This window comes from Tetrao urogallus (genome assembly GCF_951394365.1).
Source record: "Tetrao urogallus genome assembly, chromosome: 21".
Classification (NCBI taxonomy): Eukaryota; Metazoa; Chordata; class Aves; order Galliformes; family Phasianidae; genus Tetrao; species Tetrao urogallus.
The window spans coordinates 524,933-547,703 of record NC_136834.1 but is presented as its reverse complement, the minus strand read 5'-3'; the positions used below and the strand labels follow the sequence as shown (position 1 = coordinate 547,703).

Genomic DNA, 22,771 nt, shown 5'->3' with positions numbered 1-22,771 from the left:
CTGTACCACTTGAGGATCGGACGCTCCTTGGGACACCCCCACGTGCTCCAGTTTGGGTGTTCTGACACTTCACAGCTTTTCTTAAAAAGGAATTAAAGGAAAAGCAGGTAATCTTTTCACTGAATGATGAAAGCATTTGAGAAAACATTAGGATCTCAGGAGATACGTGCTCCAATAATGGGGTCTGACTACAGAGGCTCTTTGACAATAGTTTCCAAGCAGCTCTTGATTACCAGAGGGGCAGCACTGAGGGTTATGGAATCATCCAGTCTGAAAAATGCCTTCAGGGTCACTGAGCGAAATCATCACGTTCACTTACAGGTCCTGTCACTGAACCTGTCCCTCAGTGCCACATCCACATGTCTGAAATGCCTCCAGGGCTGGGGACTCCAGCTCTCCACCAGGCAGCCAGCTCCAGTGTTTGACCACACTCCCTATAGAGAATTCCTTCCTGATCTTCCATCCAGCCCTCATCTGGCACAACTGGAGGCCGTCTGAGCTGCTCTTAGGGATCCAGGCACTGTGGCCCAGGCAGTGGACAAGGCAGTGGGAGGTGGCCAGAGCAGAGGCAGCAGGCATCTCTGTGTTCCCTTGCAGGTGTCTCCATGAGTGCAATCTTGCAGATGACAGCATTTGGTCTCACTCTTCTCTCAGCCCTATTCCTCCTCCTTGCCACATGCACCGACTGCTGGATGGTGAATGCTGATGACAGCCTGGAGGTGAGTACAGCATCTGCATGCTCATGGCTGAAAGCTAGGTGAGGGTCTGATGGTCTGCTTTGCTGGGCTGGTTGTAGGCGTCCCTGTTTATTACAGGGGAGTTGGACCAGATGGTCTTTTAGGGTCCTTTCCAACTCACATGACTCTTTGATCCCTGGGGAGCAGAGGTGTTTTGAGTGCTCTTTGAGCATCCTTTCTCCTGCTTCCAGGTGAGTCACAAATGCCGGGGGCTTTGGAGGGAATGTGTCACCAACATGCAGGATGGGGTGAGGACCTGTGACCAGTATGACTCCATTTTGGCAGACCATCCAGGTAGGACAGCATGGTCTGGGGTGGGAGCATTACTCTACAGTGTCAAGCAATCCATTTCCAGCACCATTTGCCTATTCCACCAAGTCTCTTTAACCTCTTGTGAACACCCAACAAGGCATCTTTGAGTTCACAGCTAAGTTTTCCCTTGAGAAAAAGATCCTCATTGTGAAGGGTTGGCCTTGATGAGAAACTCAGGCCCTTGTCCTGTATATAGAGAGAGTGACAGCGCAGGATAATGTGATTCTGTGGACAAAGATTTGGACACTGAAGAAGGGAACCAGAAGTTAGCATGGACCAAGTGGGGATTCAGGGCTTTTCAGGGAGAAATCACAAACAGATGGCAACATGAGCAAGGCTCAGACAGCAGCATCTTCTACCTAAGCTAACATGCAGGGTAAGCCAAGATGGTCTTGAGAAGGTGACCGCATCCCAGCTCCTGAATGGCACAACTTAAGTTGTGTGGTTTCTTGATAACGGACTTACTGAGTCCTATTCCAAGGTTTCTGATGAGCCTGGCAAGCAGCACAAAGGGTGGTGGACACTGGTGTCCCCATGTCACCGTATCCTATAGAGATGCCCAATGATGATGGAATGGCTTAAGTTGGAGGAGACCTAGCAGGTCCCTGAGCTCCAACTGCCTGCCCATGGGCTGGGTTGCCAGCCACCAGACCAGGCTGCCCAGGGCTCTATCCAACCCGATCTAGCAGTTGAGCTGGGTAAGTCCAGGAGGGACAGGCAGCAGTCTGGAGAGGGGCACCACTTCCTCTGACCACCCCGTAGTCCCCTTTCTGCTTTTTTGTTCATTTCTCACCAGTGAAGATCGTGGTGACGCGGACGCTGCTGATCACGGCGGACCTCCTGGTGGGCCTGGCTTTGGCTACTTTGCTCCTTGGGCTCGACTGCATCAAGTTCCTCAAGGAAGAACCTCGTGTCAAACTGAAGATGTGCTATGGGGCTGGTGCCATCCTCGGCACTGCGAGTGCGTGGTCAGGAGAACCCGGGGACAGCTGGGACACGGGGAGACAGAGGCACCCTTCAGAGGGGTTCTGGGAAGTAGGAGGTTCTGCGGCTTGCTCTTAACTGGCCCCATTCCTCCTAGGTATCCTGGGTCTCGTGGGCTCCGTGTGGTATGCAGTGGATGTCTACGTGGAGAGGGCCATGCTGGTATCCCATAACCTCTTCCTGGGGGTCCACTATGACTTTGGGTGGTCCTGCTGGCTGGGGATGGCTGGCTCAACGGGCTGCTTCGTGGCATCCGTCCTGCTCACCTGCTGCCTCCATGCCCACACAGGTCAGTCTGTGTTGCCCCAGGCTGTCCCACTGAGTCGTGCAGGGATAAACCTGGGGTGGACGACTCAACCCTGCACAGGGTGCAGGTGCTTCTTGCAGGCTGCAGTCAAATGAAGGGCAGTTGGCATTTGCACCCTGGCTGGGGGAGGGGGGCTGCATCATGCCATGCAGAGCCCCATAGGTCCCGTGGGGGCACAGGGGGAATGCAGAAATGCTCCACCCCAGCCCAGGACATCTTGAGGTCCTGGTGGAGGTGTCAGCTGGCCATCCAGGTTCATTTCTCTCTGTGTGTCACCATGTCCATGGCACAGCCATGCGGGGCGACACACACCCTGAATGGAGTGCTGTCTCTCTCCCACCAGCCCCCAGCCATCCTCAGGGACCTCAGCGCCGTGTTGTCACCACCAAGATGTACACCATGAACTCCCGTGTGTGACGGGCAGCAGCAGCTCCCACACCCAGCCCAGCCAAGGACAGCCCCCCTCATCAAAGCACCGTCACCCACAGAGGCAGCTCAGCGATGTCACGCAGTAAGATAAGAAGCCTTGGGGAATGGAATCGTTTGAGTTGAAAGGGGCACTTCCAGGTCATCTCTTCCAACTGCCCCGCAGTGGACGGAGCGCCTTAAGCTCCTGTTGTACCCTGCAGCTGTACCAGCAATGCTCGATGCCTCTGTGGGAGCAGCACAGCTCTCCACTCATTGCCGCATCGCTGCTGTGGAGGAATTCAGCGAAAAGCTTCATCTGCACAGAGCAACACTGACTCCACGTGGCTGCCGGGCCGGCCGCGCAGCAGGCAGGGTGACGCTGCAGCTGCAGTCTGGAGCAGTGATCCGTGTGCCGCTCCATCGCTGCACACAAAGCAGCCTGAAAAGTAACAGGTGCTCCTTCTGCAAAGCCGGGTGTTGAAGCCCACACGTAAAGGAGCGTTTTCCAAATTAACCATTATCCCTCTTCACTCACAAACCGCTCTGAAAACCACAAACCAACACGCTCCCCATTGCTGAGGTGGATCTGCCTTGATTTCAAGCTCAGCTTATAACCCAAAGGAAGGGAAAGGGAGAGGGAAAGCCTCGCGGCCCTGCAGTCACCGCGAGCTGCTGTACAACAGCTCTGCGTTCCAAGAACGGCTCCTACAGGAGGAACCCGCCGCTCCACTGGCAGCTGGAAACGCTGAAAGGCACAGAGATAGGGCACAACCCAGCCGCACCGGGCTGCTAATGGCTGGTGCTCGAGCACACAGGAAAGCAATTAAGAACAAGCATTAGCATGATAAAAGCAGAGCGCTCATTAGCGGGTAGAAAGGGAAGCCGCAGGTCGCGCTCAGAGCTCGGCGCTCAGGCCGTCAGAGCCGGCGGCACTCGCTGCGCTGCTCCCGGACTCCGCAGCCGCTCGCCTTTGGAAGCGCCGCTCCCTCTGCTGAGCCAGGAGCAGCAGCGCCCTGCACCGCCCCAGGAGAGGAGCGTTTCTCCTTTCCCGTCCCCAAAAGCTTTTGGGAACAGTTTGATGACCTCAACCACCCCGCGGCTTTTACCCCCGATCAGAGCCGAGGGCACAAACTGAGCAGCGCAGGCTCTGCAGTTCCAATATTCAAATACTTAACGCTGAACAATTAAAGCAGTTTTTCCCAGCTGTTTTTTCTCAGCTGTTCTCACAGAGGTGGGTTTGAAAGAACCAAGAGCACGCTGTCATTAACTTTAAGACCTTTATTAACAGATGCTTGCAGTTTGACTTGAAAAAATCAGGCGTACTTTTCATACAAATTAAAAATGAGGTTCTTAAAAATCTCAACTTGACCAGATATGAAACAATTTAAAAACCTTTAAAGGTGTATTGAGAAAAAACAGACTTTTAAAAAACGTGTTTATTGTTTCCAAAAGGAGACTTCTTTAGGTAAAAATAATAAAAACCCCATGCTGCATAGATAATGCAGATAGTTCTAGTAATCTGGTCAACAGCAAAAAGCAAGCACTTAAGGTCTTCAGTTCCAATTCTTTTGTTCATTTCTTATTGCTGGAATTTCATTTTCTTTTCTTCTTCATTTCTTAAGTCTTTTCTTTGATGACTAAACTGAAAGAAAGAGAAATAAAGGCCGATCAGACACATCATGGTGCTGAAGTGTTCAGCTAGAGGCTCACCTACAAGTTACATTCATGCTGCTTTCACGCACACAAATCTCCTCAAGCACAGCAGCCTGCTGCGCAGGGATGGAAACTGGCAGCTTCCATCACAAGTGAGTGCAGAGGAACCCAGGAGAAAGCACTCCTCACCCCCTCACCAGAACCTCGCTCCAGCCTGCCTGCTTTGAGAGCAAAGAGCCAATGACTACAGACTACAGAAGGCAGAATGAGCAAACAGCTCTAATTTCAGCAGGGACCTCCGTGTGCTGCAGGCAGGCAGCCCAGCAGTGCCTCAGCACAGCACTGAGGTCCCTGCAGAACACACCTCCCATTGCAGCCCCTCCACCACCATTTCCAGTCCTTCCGGGGTGAGAAGCTCCTACCAAAATGCTGCAAATTCAACATCCATTTACAAGAAACAGATGTGTAGAGGTGGAAAAGCCACACAGGGCAATCAAAGCCACAATGCTGGCAGGCCTGAGTAATATCTAGTGTCTGTGCACACCTGCACAACTTTTTCAGGTCACCATACCAGCATCAAAATGCTTCTTGTGGGTGAACTTTGATAGCAGTGCTCTCTGCTTTAGGCTTTAAGGTTAGCAGTATTCTATGCATTCATTCCACCAGGGAAAATCAAAGCCTGGTAGCAGAGCCCTCCCAGTTACCCAGCACTTGCACAGCAAAAGCTCACAGCTGGCTCTGCAGAACCAGCAAGCAGCGCAGCCACTTCAGCTGCAACAGGCACAGCACCACTGACACGAGCCTGCAAAGCACAACTCGGAGGGAAGCGCCCAAGACAAAGAGATCCCTGCGTCACCTCGCGCCCAGCAGCGCGGCGCTCACCCGGATGATGGTAGAGATGTTAAGCCGGCGTTTACTCAGCCCCGCCCTGCTCGGCCTCGGGAGCGGACGTGTTCTCAGCTGGTGGTTCGGCTGTCTTCGTCTCTTTGCCATCTTGTGGTTTAGGGTTCTCTGGGCGTCTGCGTCTGTAGTTGAAGTTACGACGGTACCGACGTTGAGGTGGCTGCTGACCTTGGGTCTCGTCCCCTTGGTTCTCTTTATCTTCTTCGTTTCCATCCTCTCTAGGCTGTCTTTGACGAGGAGGACCCCTGAAAGTCAAGCTGGGCTTTAACCATGCAGCATCTGAGCGCCGCGGCGTTCCGGCCGTGCTGCTAGAGCACGAGGCGACAGCGAGAGCCGGCCTGCAGCATACCTGCGGAATCGTGGTCTGTAACCTCGATACATGTTCTGCCTGACTGGTCTGCCTTGCTCTCCTGCACCTTGGTTGTCAGCACCCTGGAAGACACGAGGCAACAAGCGCTCTCAGCCAGGCAGACAAACCACACCGAGGGCTGCAAGGTGACGGCGGCCTCAGCGCACAACAGCAGCGCTGCAGAGCTCCTCTGCGCCCCATCACTCCTAACAAAACTTAACACGCATCCCAGCGCGCTGCCGTCCCACAGCTGCATCCAACAGCTGCGTTTTATCTCACTGCTCAGCCTTGCAGAGCACATCTCCAGCATCTGGAGCAGGGCGATAAAACGCAGCCCTGCAAAGGAACCACATCACATGCGTTACCTCCACTATCTCTCCCTGCACGGGAGGGTTGGAATATTGCGGTCGACGCCCGTAGGGCCTACGCATGTAGTAAGGTGGGTACCGCCGCCTGCGGTAGGGACGGCGCTGCTGGGCTTGGCCTTCCGGGATGTTCTCTGCTCCTTCGTTCTTCTCCCCACTCTCACTGTTCTGGTAGTTTTGCTGGTAGTTGCGTGGAGGACCCCTGCGACGCGGATATCGTCTGTAATGGTTACGGTCTGCTGCGTATTTGCTGCCTTGCACTGGAACGCCACCAGGCCCTGTCACGTTCGCTGCCTCCGCACCCTGAGGAGCACAGAGAGGTCAGGTAAGCAGCGAGCAGCAAACCGGAGCCACTCGGTGCCCACCTGCATCCCATCTGTAAACCATTCATCTCCCCGGATGCCATCGGGCGCCTGCTCAAACCACAGCACCACAGCACAGCCCGCAGAGCTGCTCCCTGCACGCTCCCAGAACACCCAGAGCTTTACCTTCTCTCCTTCAACCACATCAAACTCCACGGTCTCTCCGTCTCCTACGCTGCGGAGGTACTTCCTGGGGTTATTCTTCTTTATGGCAGTCTGACAACAAATATGGCAAAGTTACACTCACAGGCACAGTGGGAAAATGCTACTGAGTGAAGTTTGTGTTGGTGTTCTGGGGGAAGGAATCTAGCTGTTGGTTTGTTAAGGCATCCTCGTGGACAAGCAATTAAGCCACAGTGGAAACTCAAAGCCAGAAGACGTGTGTGCTTCACTACAGCTCTGGCCTACCTGGTGCAGCCTTAAAGCTGTCCTGGAATGTCTGCCTACATGCTTCCAGTTGGAGATACAAAGCAGCCCCCCAAAAATATCAGAAGTTTCTCACTAAGCGCTCTGTATGTTCTTATTAGGTGCATGCACTGATGACAAGAGCTTATTTGGGGTTATTTCCTACACTGTTCAGCAGTGGGTTGCATTTCTGACAGTCGCTGAATGCTCTGTAAGCACAGCTCTCAGCTACATTCTACTCAGCAAACACTTTTTAATAAGTGTCACAACTTCACAAATTAACGTCAGCAACAGAATTCAGGTCCATTTGTTCCCTCAATGGAATAAAATCCATCAGAAAACATGTCCACACGTTTCAGCATGTAAGCAGTGATTTTAGGGGAGAGACAGGAAACCTCACTGCCACAGCTGAGCACAAGGTGGGAAAGCAGCCTGCCTGATGTGCAAACCCAGCGGGGAAGTGCGACAGCTCCGCTTTCCCCTCCACCCCACTTGGCTAGGGTCAGGCACAGCACATTTCAGCTCCCAACACATCTTACCTGATGGACAAACACATCTTCCTTGGTGTCATTCCTGCAAGACAGCACGAAACAGAAATTCAGACGTGAGACCAGCAGCATGCCGGCCCAGTTTGAAATTCAGATGCTTGGGGGTGAGGTGAAAGCAGGGAAGCGCCAGGAGAAGCAGCTGTCAGCGCTGCACTGCTCAGCCTAAGAGAAGCCGCTTCAAAGACGCGTTCTGCTGGGGGCCGTGCGAGGTGCAGGCGTGCTGACACCCCGTCAGTCATGCAAACGAGCTTTGACCTCCCTCCCCACGTAACCCACTGCTCTGCACCTCCCACCAACAGAGGCTCAGAGGAAAAGCACCGGACAGCAGGCAGCCCATCACCTGGGACAGCACAGTGGAAGATGTGACATCACAGGCTATGAAAAGCAGCACACACAGCCTGCTTCCCCAGCTCCACTTCCTGCAGGCCACATCCATGAGCACTCCACAGGGCAGCAGCGCGGCTGGCAGGCAGGTGGGCACAGGGAGCTTCCTGCTCTCAGTTACTCAGCACAGCCCCAGCTGTCCTCATGCTGCTGCAGAGCCGCGCTCACCATCACAGCCTGCCTGCAGCCAACCCTCAGGCTCACATCGCAGGACTGAGCCTCGCCACAGCCTCACTTCAAGTCATTGCACAGACCAACGAATCACCCGCCGAGTGCCTTTCATTTCCTATGATGTACACAGCAGGCACAGCCAGCGCTGCAGTGCTCGTACCTGGACTCCTCACCACAGCTTTAACACACAGCAACAACTCTGTAACAACTCAACCCGAGTCACAGCTGCGCTGTCACACAGCTCCACACCCCCGTTTCCTCATGGAACTGCAAACACTGCAGAGCTGATGGAAAGCAGTTAGCCCAGCAGGCTACAGAAGGCGATCCTCGGGAGGCAGCTCAGCCCCGGCCCACCAGGCAGCACCCAGCAGCTCTTACAAAGCCTAACGCTTCTGTTCTCAACACGAGATCGCAGGTGTTCTAAGAACTGAGGACCTGAGGGAAGCCCAGAGCCTGCCTTCAGTCCGGTGCTTGCCCTTGGTGAGAGCACAGTAGTGGTAACTGCTCACCATCCAAGCTCTGTGCGGATGCCCTACACTGCTCCTGAGCCCCATTCCTGCAAGCACATCAGCTGCTCCTCACTTCATTTAGAGCCCTTTCTACATCACAGTTCCCATTGAAGAGCACGCTGCAGTTCTGGCTCAGTAAACAACTCTGTTCCACTGAACCAGACCAAGGTGGAGACGTGATTTGTTAAAAACCCTCCTGGTTCATTCTATAACCCAGCGTCTGCCACAGGATTTCTGCACTAAGCCCATCTAGGAGCAGTACATGTGCTGACACACGGATGATGTGGGAATAACGATCAGTACTTTGCAAACAAAATAGGAAACAGAACAGGAGGTGCCCATTTTGAAGGCCCTGTGAGACACTCATCTCATCTCGGTGCCAGACAATGCTCTCAATATCTTTAATCTCTTCTTTAAAAAATCAGAAGAGCAAGCAGCGATTAAGGAAGCACAGCAAAGCTGTAAATACAAAGCCAGATATCAGCGTGCAGCTCCAATTATGGCAACAAGAGCAACTCAGCTGCCTGCATGTTCATTTATTACACTGACAACTGCAAGGAACAACTGACAGAATTCAACCTAATATTTCAGAAAACAGTAATAAACGTCCTTAATACTAACACACACCAACAGACTACAACCACAGCCAACGTGAGCTGCAGGCAGACCCAGGCAAAGCTCCACAGCTTCAGTGAGCCCGAGCCGTTTGGGAGCAGAAGCGTTATCAAGAGATGAGAGCTGAGCTGGAGCACATGAGCTCACGCTGCGTTTCTCATTAGGAACAGCAACCTCAGGGATTAAACAGCTGCCAAAATAATACGAGCAGGGAAGCCATTCAGATGCCTTAAGTAGCTGCTCCCGCTTCCGTGCTTGACTCATGCAGCAGCATTCAGCTATGAGTGGAACAGAAAAGCCTTCCCCAGAGGTAAAGCAGCGACCTGTAGCTGTGCACGCACCTCCCGGAGCCGGGATGCTGCAGCAGCTCTGCCAGCTGTTTGACACCTGACACTCAGCCACCACGTGGGGAACGCACACTGGGCAAGGCTGTAGAGCTGCTCACCAGCCAGCCAAGGAGCTCAGAGGCTTAAGACCAGGCCACAGTGTTACAGGTAGATGAAAAGGTGGTATTTAGGTCAAACTTCCACAGAATCATCAGTACCAATACTTGCTCCCCTGGAGAAGATTTCCCCAGCTTCCTGTCAAACCCTGCCATGGTGGATTTCAAGTCCCCCAGCTCCCATTTTGTGCATCTTTCTCAAAGTTAACACACTGATGGAACTAAGGCAACAGAGCCACGTGCTGTCACACAGGAGAGAAGCAGCAGTGACCTCCAGCAGGAAACAAGGCTGCCCCAGGGCTTTCCCCATCCCAAGGTCCTGGCAGAGAACAGCCCTGCAGGGCGTGCAGCATGACAACGCCTTCTGGAAACATGGCCTCTGCAGAACCACCACCCGCAGGCACTCCAAACTGACTGAGGGAAGAACTGCTCTCTAGATCAACTGCTGTCAGAGAAGGAATCCTAACAGCATGTTTCTCAAGGCCTCCTTACATTCTGTGGTCTTGTGATGGACAAGAAATCTGCATCTTGCACATTTCCTTATATGCTTACAGCTGTCTGAGGATCACCTCCTTTTAGGCATCCACCGCTATTTTTAACCGACATCAATGCCACCGGACATCACATAATCACAGAATTGTATGGATCAGAAGGGATCTCTAGAGATCAAGTCCAACCCCCTGCTAAGACACGTTCTCCAGAGCAGGTCACACTGGTGGGTATCCAGGTTGGTCTTTAACATCTGCAGAGAAGGAAACACCACCACCTCTCTGCACTGCCTGCTCCAGTGCTCTGCCACTCTGACAGTAAAGTTCTTCCTTGTGCTAGTACGGAACTTCCTGTGTTCCAGTTTCTGTTCACTGCCTCTTGTTTTGCTGCTGCATGGCACCAAAGACAGTCTGCCCCCACCAACTTGACTCCCACACTTTAGATACCTTGAAACAGGGATCAGATCCCCTCTCAGCTTTCCTCATACAGGCCCCAATCTCTCTGTAGCCCTCCTGGGCTCTCCCCAGCAGTTCCCTGCCTGCCTTGAACTGGGCAGCCTAGCACTGGGCCCACTGCTCTGGATGTGGCCTCCCCGGGGCAGAACAGAGGGGAGGAGAACCTCCCTCGTTCTGCAGGCCACGCTCTATGGGGTCCCACTGGCCTTCCTGACCACCAGAGCACACCGCTGGTATGGTCATCCTGCTGGCCACCAGGACACCCAGGTCCCTCATCGCAGAGCTCCTCTCAGCAGCTCAGCCTCTCACCCGCACCGCTGCCCACAGTTGTTCCTCCCCAGCTGCACGACTCTCATCGAATCTCAACATCCCCTCCGCCTGTCCTGCTCAACTTCACAGAGAGGTCTAAACGAGCACCGCAGCGCGCTGACAGCCTACGCCAACGCCCCGAGCAGCAGGAAAGGCCTTAACGCGGGCCACGCCACCGCGGGATGAAGTCCCGAGCTCCCCCCACCCCCGCGCCGCCCCGCTCACCTGTTGATGAAGCCGTAACCGTTCCGTACGTTGAACCATTTCACTGTTCCCAAAACCTTCGTTGCTGGGAGAGGAGGGGGGCGAAGGAGAAATAGAAGAGAGCGCGGGGCGCGGCGTCAGGCGCGGCACGTGGCGGGGCGGCGCACACAAAGGCCCCGCGTGGCGGACATCTTGAGCCGCGCCGCCCCGCCCCCACCAACGACACGCGGGGCCCGGCGGCGAGCGGCGCGCGCGCGGAGGGGAAGGGGGGCGGGGGGAGGAAGGGGGAGCGGGCGCGCGCCCAACGGCCGCCGCGGGGGAAGGGGGGCGCGCGCCGCGCTGTGAGGAAGGGCGCGCGCAGCCCCGGGGGTGGGGATGTGAGGGGAGGGGGAGAAGGGGCGCGCGCGCCGCCCGTTGAGGCCCTCCCCCGCCCCGCGGCCCGCTCCCTCCCTCACCGATGACCTTCTTGTCCCCGCCGGCGGGAGGCGCCGCCGAGGCCAGGCCGCCGCTCCCGTTCCCGCTCCCGCCGTTGGGTTTGGAGTCGGCGGGGGCGGCGGCGGGGGCCGCCGCGGGGACGGGGGCGGCGGGCGGCTGGGTCTCGGCCTCGCTGCTCATGGCGGCGGCTGTTCGGTGCGGACGGTGGTGGTGACTGGCTGTTTGCGCCGCCTCCCGCGGTGTGATGGTGACTGAGGCCGGCCGTGGGGGGGCTGCTCCCTGCTCCGGGCTCGCTGAGCTCCGCTCTCCGCTCCCGATACCGATCGAACTGGCCACAATGGCGGCCCGCACCGGCTAGCCACACCGCGCGCCCCGCCCGCGCGCGACGCTATTGGCCGCTCGCCCCGCCCGTCAGACGGCGAGCCAATCCCGCCGGCTTTCCCCCTCCCGGCGGCGGCCGTTTACCGAACGTCCATTGGCCGCACTACCTGCCTTTCCTTGGCTCCGCGCTCCTATTGGCCGCTCGGCCGGCGGTTGCTGGGCTTCTTTATCTTCCCGCCTACCTCCGCGCCCCGCCCCCGAGCTCTGATTGGCCGCCGCCGCTGAGGGGGCCGAGGCTCCCGGCGCTGCGGGCCCGGCGGGGGCAGCGTGCGCGGCCACGCGGCGCGGCAGGCGTTGGAGTCGGAGCCGTTCGGCACGCGCCCGGCCGCTGCCCCTCACAGCGCCGAGCCGGGGCGAACCGAGCGGTGCCACCAGAGCGCAGTGCCCGGGCGCCCCGGGGACAGCTGAGCTGCGGTGGCACCGCTCCCGAGGAGCTGCTCTCATTACATTTCCTCGAGGCAAACGCCTCTAATTGAGCTCTTTAAGAGCCGGGCCGCAGCTCCGAGGGCTCTTCAAAGCCTGGTTTTTAATTAGCCTTTTCCCAGCGACACCTCCGTGCCTCCGCCCGCAGGGACACCGCGCTGGGTTTGTTGTGACTGAGCCATCCTGTCTCCCATTTCTCCTCCTGCCCTCCAGTCGTGGTTGGCCGCACACACAGCCCTGCCCTCAGCCACGAGACACCGCCGGGAAACGGCGAGCAAACCGTGCTGAGCTCAGCTGCAGGGGCTGCAAAGACGGGCTGGGGGAGCTGGATGCGTTCAGCCTGGAGAAAAGAAGGCTGCGGGGTGACCGAACAGCAGCCTTCAGTACCTAAAGGGAGCCTACAAACAGGAGGGGAGTCAACTCTTGGAAAGGGGAGATGACAGCAGGACGAGCGGAAACGGTTTTAAATCTTCCCTCCTTCAAATGAGGTTGGATGTGAGGGAGAAGTTCAAGGTCTGGAGGTGCTTAAGGCCAGGTTGGATGGGGCCCTGGGCAGCCTGGTCTGGTATTAAACGTGGAGTTGTGCATGCAGTGGGAGGGTTGGAGATTCACAGAATCACAGAATGGCCAGGGTTGGAAAGGACCTCAAGGATCACAAATCTCCAACCCCTCTCTGCATCCACAGCCTCTCTGGGCAGCTGTTCCAGCACCTCACCACTCTCATAGAAAAGAACTTCCCCTGATATCCAACCTAAATCTTCCCTCCCTCAACTTCAAACCGTTTCCCCTCGTCCTGCTCTTATCTCCCCTTTCAAAGAGCTGATTCCCCTCCTGTTTGTAGGCTCCCTTTAAGTACTGCAGGCTGCACTGAGGTCACCCCACAGCCTTCTTTTCTCCAAGCTGAACAAGCCCAGCTCCGTCAGCCTGTCTTCATAGGGGAGGTGCTGCAGCCCCCTGATCATCCTCTGGAGCCTTCATGATCCTTGAGGTCCCTTCCAACCCAAGGCATTCTGTGATTCTATGTCAGAAAATACAATGGTATATAGATTAGAGGGGTCACATAAAACAAAGGAGTCAGAGCTGCTTATCAGTTTTATCGATAACTGGGGAAGAATCTTCAAATCTCAGCGATGAAGCCTATAAAGATGTGTCTCCTGATGGCTTATGAGCTCAGGGCAGCTTTTGAGGAAGGGCAACACTGCAGGGGCTGGAGGTGAACGTGAAGTTCAGATGAGTAACAGGCAGTCAAACTGCCTCTGTTTGCAGTGCCCACCGTTGGAGAATGATGCTGGAGCTCAGATAGAGGATAACAATCATCTGCTCTGCAGCAGATTCCAGAATTTGCTTCACACATGACTGAAGGGTGACTTCATCACAGGAAATTAAATCCAAAAATATTGGTGTTTGAGAGAACTTTTAGCCAGCAAGTAAGGAACAGCAAAGATCCACAGGCTGGGAAGCTGAAACTCAGTATATTCAGTGTCCAAGGTAGATAAATGTAACAGGATACAATTAACCACTGGAACAACTTTCAAGAGGTTGTAATGGATTTACCACTGTTAGATATTAATTTGGGGAAGCTGTGTGACCCCTGCTATGCAGGAAGTACAACTGGCTGATCACAGTGATAGAAATACATCAGGCTGAGAAAACGCTGCTGAGCCTGGACCCAGAAATAGGCTGGTTTCCCTGGTGAGAAAGCAGAGTGAATTTGGGTACCCACAGCCAGAACGGTGAACCTCAGCACTGCAGCTGGAGGCAGAGCTCCTCTGAGCCGCCTGGAGTCAGGCTCATGCCTAAACCCCACAGGGAAAGGGCATCCAGATGCATTCCCTGAGCATGAGCAACAGCTGAGCATCTCATTTTTTGCTCACCTCTGTCTCACAGCTGTTACCCAAGTTTTCTCCTCCTCTGGTTGAGGAATTTTCAACCCTTGTCTCCTAGGAGAAATCGTGGCTATGCAAAGCCAGGATGGGAATGGGATCATTTGCTCTGTTTCCTTCATCACCTGGCATGCTGCAGGTACAAGTGAGACACGCTGAGCAGGAGAGAATAAACTGCAAGCATCCTCAGTAGCTGTGCAATCCCACAGCCTGCCCTAAAGATTTTGAGCAGCCGTTACGTAGGAGATGACACCAAAGCATGCCTACAGGATCTGTCCTCTGACACGTCAGCGTCAGCCCACACCTCCCTGAGCCAGCCCTGCTCCTGCACCTCAGGCACAGATCACAAAGCTTTGTGCTGCGCGAGGAGAGGAGCGACGGGGCAGATCAGGACGGGACAAAGCAACTGCACGTGACAGAACACTCTGTCCAACCTCTCTGATATTTAATCTGCTGCAGAGAAAACTCACCTTGGAGCCCAGCGCCCACAAAGGGTGACTTCGAGCTGCTCAGCAGGTGAACTTGCAAACCCAGTCTGACAATGAGAGTTTTTCCACAGACCTGCAGCCTCACCTCTGTTCTCTGCAACCATTCAGGAGCCCTGAATTCTATGGCATGCTCATTCTCCGCCCGCTAACCAAAAGACCTTCCATCAACACCCTTCTAACACCCGTGTCAATTCCTCTCACACCTGTGGCATAAAAGAGCCCAGTGCCTTTTGGCCCAGGATGTGCCATGTGAGGGCTAACAGCAAAACTCACTCCAGAGCCCAGAAAATCCTGGCCATCATGCCTTTATCCTGTCCTGAGCTTCAATAAGGTTGCATGTAGAAAGGTTCAGGGCATCCCCCAGAACTTCTCTGCCAGGGCAGCTTCACAGCCAGAGCTGCTGCAGCACAGCTCAGGTGTGTTCCTTGCATTTCTGCTTTCCCCTTAGCAAATGCCCTGCAGCAATGCCTCTCACCACCTCACACAGGAAACATTCTGTACTGAATCAGCTGGGGTAATGCACACACCACAGTGAAGGCAGTATGCCTTTTTGCCCATAGAATCCACTCCCAGGCACGTTTACTGATATCCACTACGCAAATATTTAACAAAATCCTTTATTTACATTTCAACATACTTAAAAAAAAATGATATATGCCAATTATTTCATGATTTCAGGAGTCTGTGAGGAGGACTGGAGCAGCAGGGGAACTGGCTGGAGCTGGAGCTGCGTGGAGCTGGCAAAGGCCAATCCACCCACAAGGGAGCACTGAAACAAAGGAGAACAAACTGTCCCAGGTGCTCAGCAGCCACCTTCAGCATCCTGCAGCACAGCACTGGGTGCTGAATTGGTTCTGCCTGCTGCGTGCACCAGCTCATGGCAAACAAGTCTCCACTCCAGCACCTGCGCCTGGCTCTGAATTCATAACCAACACTGCCTGTTTCTCCAGGCTGATCTTAAAGATCTTTACAAATAACTCATTTAACTGTCTGAAGGTGGGAGAGATAAACCCCATTCCTGTCAAGAGCTAGCCGAAAGGCAGCAGTGTGCAGAAAGATGTTTCCTAAGACCTGGCTGGGAAGGAAGCAGATGCAAACTGAAGATACGCAGCTGGATGTTGACCAGAGATTGTACAGAAAGGCTCCAAAGAAACACGATCAATAGGTCTGGCTCTGAGGGCAGCCCTGAAGGGGACCCAACACAACAGCAAGGCTCTTTCCATCAGCAAGAAAGCCTATTAACAAAGCTGCCCCCCATCTCCAAAAGCCTATAAAGGCCAGAAGCACCGAGTGACTGCATTCCATACTGTCACTTCATCACACAGAAGCATTTAAAGCACTGCAAATCTGAAAGGCTTTACCATGCCAGCAGGGATGTGTCTTCATGGGTAATTCCAGACATCTTTGGAAATCATATAAAGGAGGGTTAAAAACTGTGTGGAGTGCTTTTGTCAGTGCCTGCCTGCTGAAATTTGAAAAGTCAGCAACCAAATGGCTCATACAGCAGATTTTTGATAAGCTGCAGCCTGACACATTGAAATCTGGTCAGATTTGCTCGAATGCTTGTGGTATTTTTCTAGTGAAAAATGCCAACAGAATACTCTGTGTTAGTCTAAGTTCAGCCTTGCACCTGTTTGGTTTAAGCAAAACGAAGCCTGGGTAATGCTGGAAACGTTTCCCTTTGCATGAGGACAGCGGTGTTCTCTGTAACACAGCAATTCCTCAGCCCTCCCGTGGCGGCTGCCCTATGGCTGCAGTGAGCAGGAAGGCTTAAGTCCTCTCTTTCTGCAGCACTGCTCTTGATCCCTGTCTGCACCACACATGGATGCTCTGCTTTCTGCAGCAACAGCAGAGAGCACTTAGCTGCAGGTTAAACGACCGTCTGCTCCCTCCTGCCTGAGCAACCCCAGCTCAATTCCTCTTGCAGATCCCTTTTCATCCACTGCTCTCTGAAGCTGAGGCTTCAAGGCAACCTAACCCCATCCAAGGCAGGGCTGACCCCGTCTTCCCTCAGACTGCAGCCACAAAATCACTTCCCTTTAGTGCTGCCTTTGGTCTTCACGTAGACTGAAGGGAAACTGCTTCAGGGAGTTGAGCTGATAAAAAACATCATGCTATCCGAGCAGCACTTTGTGACAGTTCAGTGAGCTGAGCCAACTTTCTGCAAGCTCATACGAACGTGACAAGTCAAGAGAGAAGTAAGGAGCACAGAAACCCACTGTTCAGCTACAGCGGATGCCTCAGAAGTCTGAGACTTACCCCGTTCCTACTCCACTGCTTTACATCTCCCCACACTGAGAGATCACAACTGGCAGCTTGGGTTTGTTATTTGGTCCTGTGGGCACATTCTGGGGACAGATACAAGGTTACATTTCATCAAAACAGCAAACCCAGAGACACCTAATGGTTGGCAGCTCTGCTTTTTGCATTCTCTGATGGCAGAGGCCCTCGTGCACATTTCCCAACCCAGAGCTGTGCCACGATGTCAGCAACTGCCCTTTGTTAAACCTGCTCACCGCCCTGCCACGGCACCCAGTCAGTGTGCTCCTATTTATCTGAACGTATCCTGGCAGCTCATCAAAAGATTGCTTTAACTTTTCTAATTAGATTTGCGAATCACACATCAGCAGAACTGATGGTTTGACACCCACTGAATGATCCTGGGCAGTGGCACGGAAGCAATCTGCTTTACACTCCTGTCTGATGGAACAGCTTTTCAATTCAGCTTCCTGAACAAACGCAAAGCGCTGCAAATCAAGCTGGGGGAATAAAATCCCTGCTCAAAGCCTAAGCAGCAGCTATGGGAGCACAGCATTTCCAAAGTCCATCTGAATGACAGACTATTTCACAACGGATTTCCTATTATCTTGCAGTGAAGACAACTGATGACACCAGTTACTGTCAGTGGTATTCCCTGGTATTCGTTAAACAGGAGAGAACACAACAACCACTGCTGCCCTCCCATGACTTTCCAACACGGATTTCACAGAGAAAAAAGGCAAATCCCACTTACTTCAATTTTTCTCATTACCAACAGCCCATCAACGATTTTACCTGAAATGAGAAACACATCCACCTCAGGTCTGTGTTTTAACCTTCGCTGCCTTCCCCAGCACATCCAATTCCTGCTCCTCTCCCTGGGCACGGCTCTCTAAACTGACAGCAGTGAGCAGGACAAGAGCTTCAGGCCTGGCCTTGGAATCTTACAGCTCAAGAGGCAGCACAGAAAAGTCAGTCATCCTCTGAAAGCACATCTCGTACCTACAAACTCAGCTGGAAACTCCATTTGGATGCCAGCCCCACTCTGACAGTGGAGGAGGAAGGCATCCATCCCCTCATCCTTTGTCCCATCTGCACTGGCACAAGGATTTATGTACTAACAGTGACACAACGATCAAGGATCTGATCTGGATTAAAGTTAAGCTGAGAAAAAAACGTTTCTAAAGACGCATCTCAATACCTGGCTGCACAAATACCTCCGCTGGCACAATGGATGGGGAAGGAAAAAGCAATCCACAGCTGTTTATTTTAGCAGCTGTGCCACAGGAACTGCCCAAGACTCTGCATGCCAGGCCGTACTCACCAAACACAACGTGTTTTCCATCCAACCAGTCACACTTGGAGCACGTGATGAAAAACTGACACCCGTTAGTGCTTGGGCCACTGTTTGCCTGCGGGGTGAAAACATCAAAATGCAAAGCATTACAAATTAGGACTTCCCAAAGCTGGAGGCAGAGAGATCTGACATTGGAAAGAGCTGCTGCTTCAGAAATGGCCTCGCTGCCTTTTATTAAGCTTACTGATTCATAAGCCAGAGGAAACAAGACACATTTGCAGGAGGGCAACTGTGCTTGGACATGGTGCACTATCAGGCCAGGTCCTGCTGCTCTGTGCAAGCACACAACAACATCTTTAGTGACTGCAGCATCACTCTGGGGAAAAATGTTCTAAAAGACAGCACAGTAACAGTGCTGTGACTCTGAAACTCCACAGTCTTTGTTTCCTCCTCACTAAGGTCAGTGTTCAACAACAGTATAAGGGAAGAAAAAGACCCTTCACTTATCACTGTACAAGACCTGCAGTTGTCAAGTCATTCTGAAAGCTGAGCAAACAAAACACGTTCCTGAGCTCCAACAGGTGAAGAAAGGAGGCTGGAGGATGAGGACTCCTGCATTGCTCAAACCATAAGCAATCTTCCAGCTGGTAACTTACAGCACAGGTCTGTCACACTTTCCATCCCACTGTACAGATTCCTACTGTCTGGCAAATACAATTTATACATTCAGGAAAAAGGCAGAGAGAAAATAGCAAAAGCTCCCAGTCTTCACTTTATCCTTACCATAGAAAGCAGGCCAGGAGCAGAGTGTTTCAGCTTGAAGTTTTCATCTGCAAAAGGCCCCCTATATATACTGGCTACTCCAGTGCCATCGCCCTGCACAAGAGAGGCAATTAGTCAGCCACAGCATCAGTTCTGCAGCATGAACTTGAAATAAGCAAAATCACCGTGCTAAACTCAGCCCAAAAAAGAGATGCTGCACTGCCATTATATATACCAGTGGTGAACACATTCAGACGTTTCATTCCTTTCCTCCAAGTCAACACACCTTGCCCTTACTACAAGCACAAGCACTCAGATCTCAGGACTTGATTTATCAACCACAGAAGCATGGCCCATAACTGCTGCACTGCAGAGAGACTCCTGTGCTCTGCCAAAGGACTGAGACCCTTCAGCACAATGGCAGCCAGGAACCTTTCAGAGAAAGCTGCACAAGCAATTCAAACAGAATCCAGCACAGTGAAATTTACCACAGAATCACAGAATGGCCAGGGTTGGAAGGGACCTCAGGGATCATGAATCTCAGCCCCATTTACTCTGTCTGCAGCCTGTCTCCCCTTATTGCCTTTACACTTAACACGCACTTTTTTTATTAAGCCTGACTTGATTCAAAATGATCTCTTGGAAGAGATTCTTGGTTTGTGCACTTAAGCATCCATTCTCACACGCACAGTGGAGATCTCTGCCTCTTACTGGGGGGAAAGGAGAAACGGGAAGGACAACAGAGTGGAAAGAAAAACCTCTGCAAGTTTGAAAAGCCCCTCGCTTTATAGCGAGTCACGCTGTCAGAGAGAGAAAACATGGGGAAGGACGAGCTGCATGCTGTACAGCACAGGAAAAGGACAAAAGGACAGTAGTACATACGTTTACAAAGTCACCTCCTTGGATCATGAAATCCTTTATTACCCTAAAAAAGTAAAGCAATACTTAGCTCCCAGTAGAAAAATGCCTTGTGAATGACTGTGAATGCTACAGTCTACAAACAGTGAGCACTGACAGCACCCAAAGGGCAGACAGCAGAAGCTGCACCCTCGAGGCAGGTCTCAAAGCCACTCATGCTGTTAAATCTCTAAACAAAAGCAGAAGTACCACCTGTGGAAAGTGCTTCCTTTATAACCTATGGGGACACCATCTTTCCTACAAGGAAATAAAAAAGAAAATCATTACAACTCATTGTAAATCCCACCACAGAACCCTCCCAGGAGGTCACATTCCCACAGGGTCACCCCCTACATTAGGAGTTTAATGTATCACCTACCAACCCACCTCCTTCAGCCCATCCTGGATCCTAATTTTGCACTGATGCTACCAGAGGCCAAGGGAAGCCTCGAATGGGCACAGCTGTTTGCAGCACGCATTTCATCATCTCAAAGAATCCCACTCCAATTTGCAGCACAGACATCTGGGCCACAATGTGTTTGGGTTTTTTTGCAGGCAAGGCATTTTTAGAACAACAGGAGTATGACTGCATTTGTGCCCCAAAGGAAAAGAGTTCCGTGACTCACTGAGCCAGTCATGCTTTCATCAGAGATTTCTGAAACTTTTCCATTGCACAGCAATACAGTGAGGAAAACTTCCAAGTGGGTCATCATTCCAACCACCCAGCCCAGTGTGTCTGAGAATGTGGGCAAAAGGAAAAAATAACTCGCATACCTGAATTCACCTGTACAAAACTGCCTGGAAAAGAAAAAAACACAGAAAAGCCAAGCATAAACCACTTCTGAATTTTGAGGACACAGAGGGTGGCACTCAGCAAACGCGCAATGAATGCTGTGCAGGACTTGGCTTATTCCAGTGGGGGTGAAACAAGAATCACTGATAACCACTCAATGCTTCCATTTGGAAATGGAGTTTTGAGAAAGTCTGGATATTTAACAACCTGTTAAATAAAACCAATCCCAAAGTGTGGAACAGGGCACCATGTCTCACAGAGGACAGGCTATGTTCTCTTCTCCGGAACTGGAATGTCCAGGTGGTGAATTCTGCTGTCAGGGATGGAGAACGGGGCAGCAAGGAGGTTTTTACCATGACATGAAACCGCCTTTGTGAACTGAGTGTATCGGAAGCTCCACAGAGGGAGCAGAGAGGGGCCGCGGTCTTTCTCCTTCAGCCCACGTGGACTCTCCCGGTGATCGGGATGCTGCACGGGCAGCACTGTGGGGACACAGAACTGAGGCGGGTGCGGCGATCACTGACACCACCTCCCGCACGCCCCTCGCAGCCCGCTGCCAGGCAGGGCGCCCAGCCGAGTCGGCGGTGCCGCCAGCTGCTCCTACCTGAAGTTCTCCGCGGTTTTGGGCACGACATCAGCAAACAGCTCGATCTTCATGCGGCCGACCTCCTGCACAAACAGCGGCGGCTCAGCCCGCTCCGCCCCGGTCCCCCCCCGCCCCAGCGCAGCTCCCAGCCGCCGCCACCCCGCCGCGAGAAGTCACGCAACCTCCGAGGCACCCAAGGGGACGGGGAACGGCACGGAGGGAGCAGCGCGTGGAGAGCGGCTGCGGCCTCGTGGTTCGCTCGGCCCAGAGAAGGGGAGCCCGAGGGCGGGCACCGCGGCGGCCCGCAGCTCCCGCCGCCCACCTGCCCGCCGATGGTGACATCGAAGAACACCACGGGGTTGTTGGGGTTGGCCGCCAACGCCGACATGACAGCCGCCTCACCCGGAAGCGGAAGCGGAGTGGAGGGAGGTGGGGCTACGCGCCCTCGAGCGGGCGGAAGCTGCTGTGCGTGTGACGTCATCACGTCACGTACGTCACGTAAGGGCGCTGCGTTGCCGTCGAAGTGCCGTCTGTCCTGGGAGTCGCGGCGCGGGCTGCGGGTGCAGGGGATCAGCCGGGAGGGGAGGCGGAGCACCGGGCGGCTGCTGCGACGGCAGTGAGAGCGAAGCAGAGGGCGCGGAACCCGATAACCTGAACGGATCTGCGGGTTTCTCGTCGCTGTTTGCCTGCCTCTCTCCCCTTCAGCCACACGAGGGCAGCCTTACCCTCACCGCGGGCTGCTGAATCCCACCGGGAAGGGTGATGGGGTCAGCCGCGTGTCCACCCTTAGGGCCGCTCTGTCGAGCAGTGTTACGGTGTTCAGGAAAGGGGTGAGATCCTCAGAGGTGATGGATCCCGTCCTCTGTGTGCTTCCACTCCCTCGGTTCCAGCATTGGCTCGCATTCATCTCCTGCCCACTCAGATCTTTTCCATCCCCACTCACAGAATCACAGAATGGCCAGGGTTGGAAGGGACCTCAAGGATCACGAAGTTCCAACCCTCTGCCACGTGCAGGGCCACCAACCTCCACATTAAATGCTAAACCAGGCTGCCCAGGGCCCCGTCCAACCTGGCCTTGAACACCTCCAGGGATGGAAGGGGCATCCACAGCTCTCTGGGCAGCTGTTCCAGCACCTCACCACTCTCATAGCAAAGAACTTCCCCCTGACGTCCAACCTCAATCTTCCCTGCCTCAACTTCAAACCATTTCCCCTTGTCCTGCTGTCATTTCCCCTTTCCAAGAGTTGATTCCCCTCCTGTTTGCAGGCTCCCTTTAGGTACTAAAGGCTGCAATGAGCTCACCCCACAGCCTTCTTTTCTCCAGGCTGAACAAGCCCAGCTCCCTCAGCCTGTCTTCATAGGGGAGCTGCTGCAGCCCCCAATCATCTCTGTGGTTCCTCTGGACCATCTCCAACAGCTCCCTGTCCTTCTTGTACTTGGGGCTCCAGACCTGGACACAGTGCTGCAGATGAGGCCTCACAAGAGCAGAGCAGCAGGGGACAATCAGCTCCCTGTCCCTGCTGGCCTCCTCTCTTCTGATGGAGCCCGAGATACCATTTGTTCTCCCCCACAGCACCTGCCACAAACTTTCCTGCTTCCCTCTTTCCACGCACAGATCCCCTCCCCACTCCCTGTGCACATCAGCTCTCCTTCCAC

At 53.6% G+C, this 22,771-nt stretch overlaps 3 protein-coding genes across 3 annotated transcripts; 1 reads left to right on the top strand and 2 right to left on the bottom strand.

Annotated features, from left to right (window-relative positions):
• Positions 1–605: 605 nt before the first annotated feature.
• On the top strand, positions 606–2,757 carry LOC306954437 (claudin-16-like; the record flags this gene model as incomplete). Its single annotated transcript, XM_079545528.1, has 5 exons — positions 606–719; positions 929–1,031; positions 1,846–2,010; positions 2,131–2,358; positions 2,684–2,757. The coding sequence occupies 5 exons, from the start codon at positions 606–608 to the stop codon at positions 2,755–2,757; spliced, it is 684 nt and encodes a 227-aa protein (XP_079401654.1).
• Positions 2,758–4,045: 1,288 nt separating this feature from the next.
• On the bottom strand, positions 4,046–11,526 carry YBX1 (Y-box binding protein 1; the record flags this gene model as incomplete). Its single annotated transcript, XM_079545370.1, has 8 exons — positions 4,046–4,390; positions 5,284–5,549; positions 5,654–5,736; positions 6,019–6,321; positions 6,507–6,596; positions 7,325–7,358; positions 10,933–10,996; positions 11,367–11,526. 7 exons carry the CDS (start codon positions 11,524–11,526, stop codon positions 5,315–5,317), a joined length of 969 nt encoding a protein of 322 aa, XP_079401496.1. The 3' UTR covers positions 4,046–4,390; positions 5,284–5,314.
• Positions 11,527–16,800: 5,274 nt separating this feature from the next.
• PPIH (peptidylprolyl isomerase H) lies at positions 16,801–21,503 on the bottom strand (the record flags this gene model as incomplete). The annotated part of the gene is made up of 9 exons (XM_079545455.1): positions 16,801–16,869; positions 17,535–17,575; positions 18,105–18,192; positions 18,861–18,953; positions 19,722–19,764; positions 19,950–19,994; positions 20,511–20,534; positions 21,134–21,198; positions 21,438–21,503. The coding sequence occupies 9 exons, from the start codon at positions 21,501–21,503 to the stop codon at positions 16,801–16,803; spliced, it is 534 nt and encodes a 177-aa protein (XP_079401581.1).
• Positions 21,504–22,771: the final 1,268 nt, after the last annotated feature.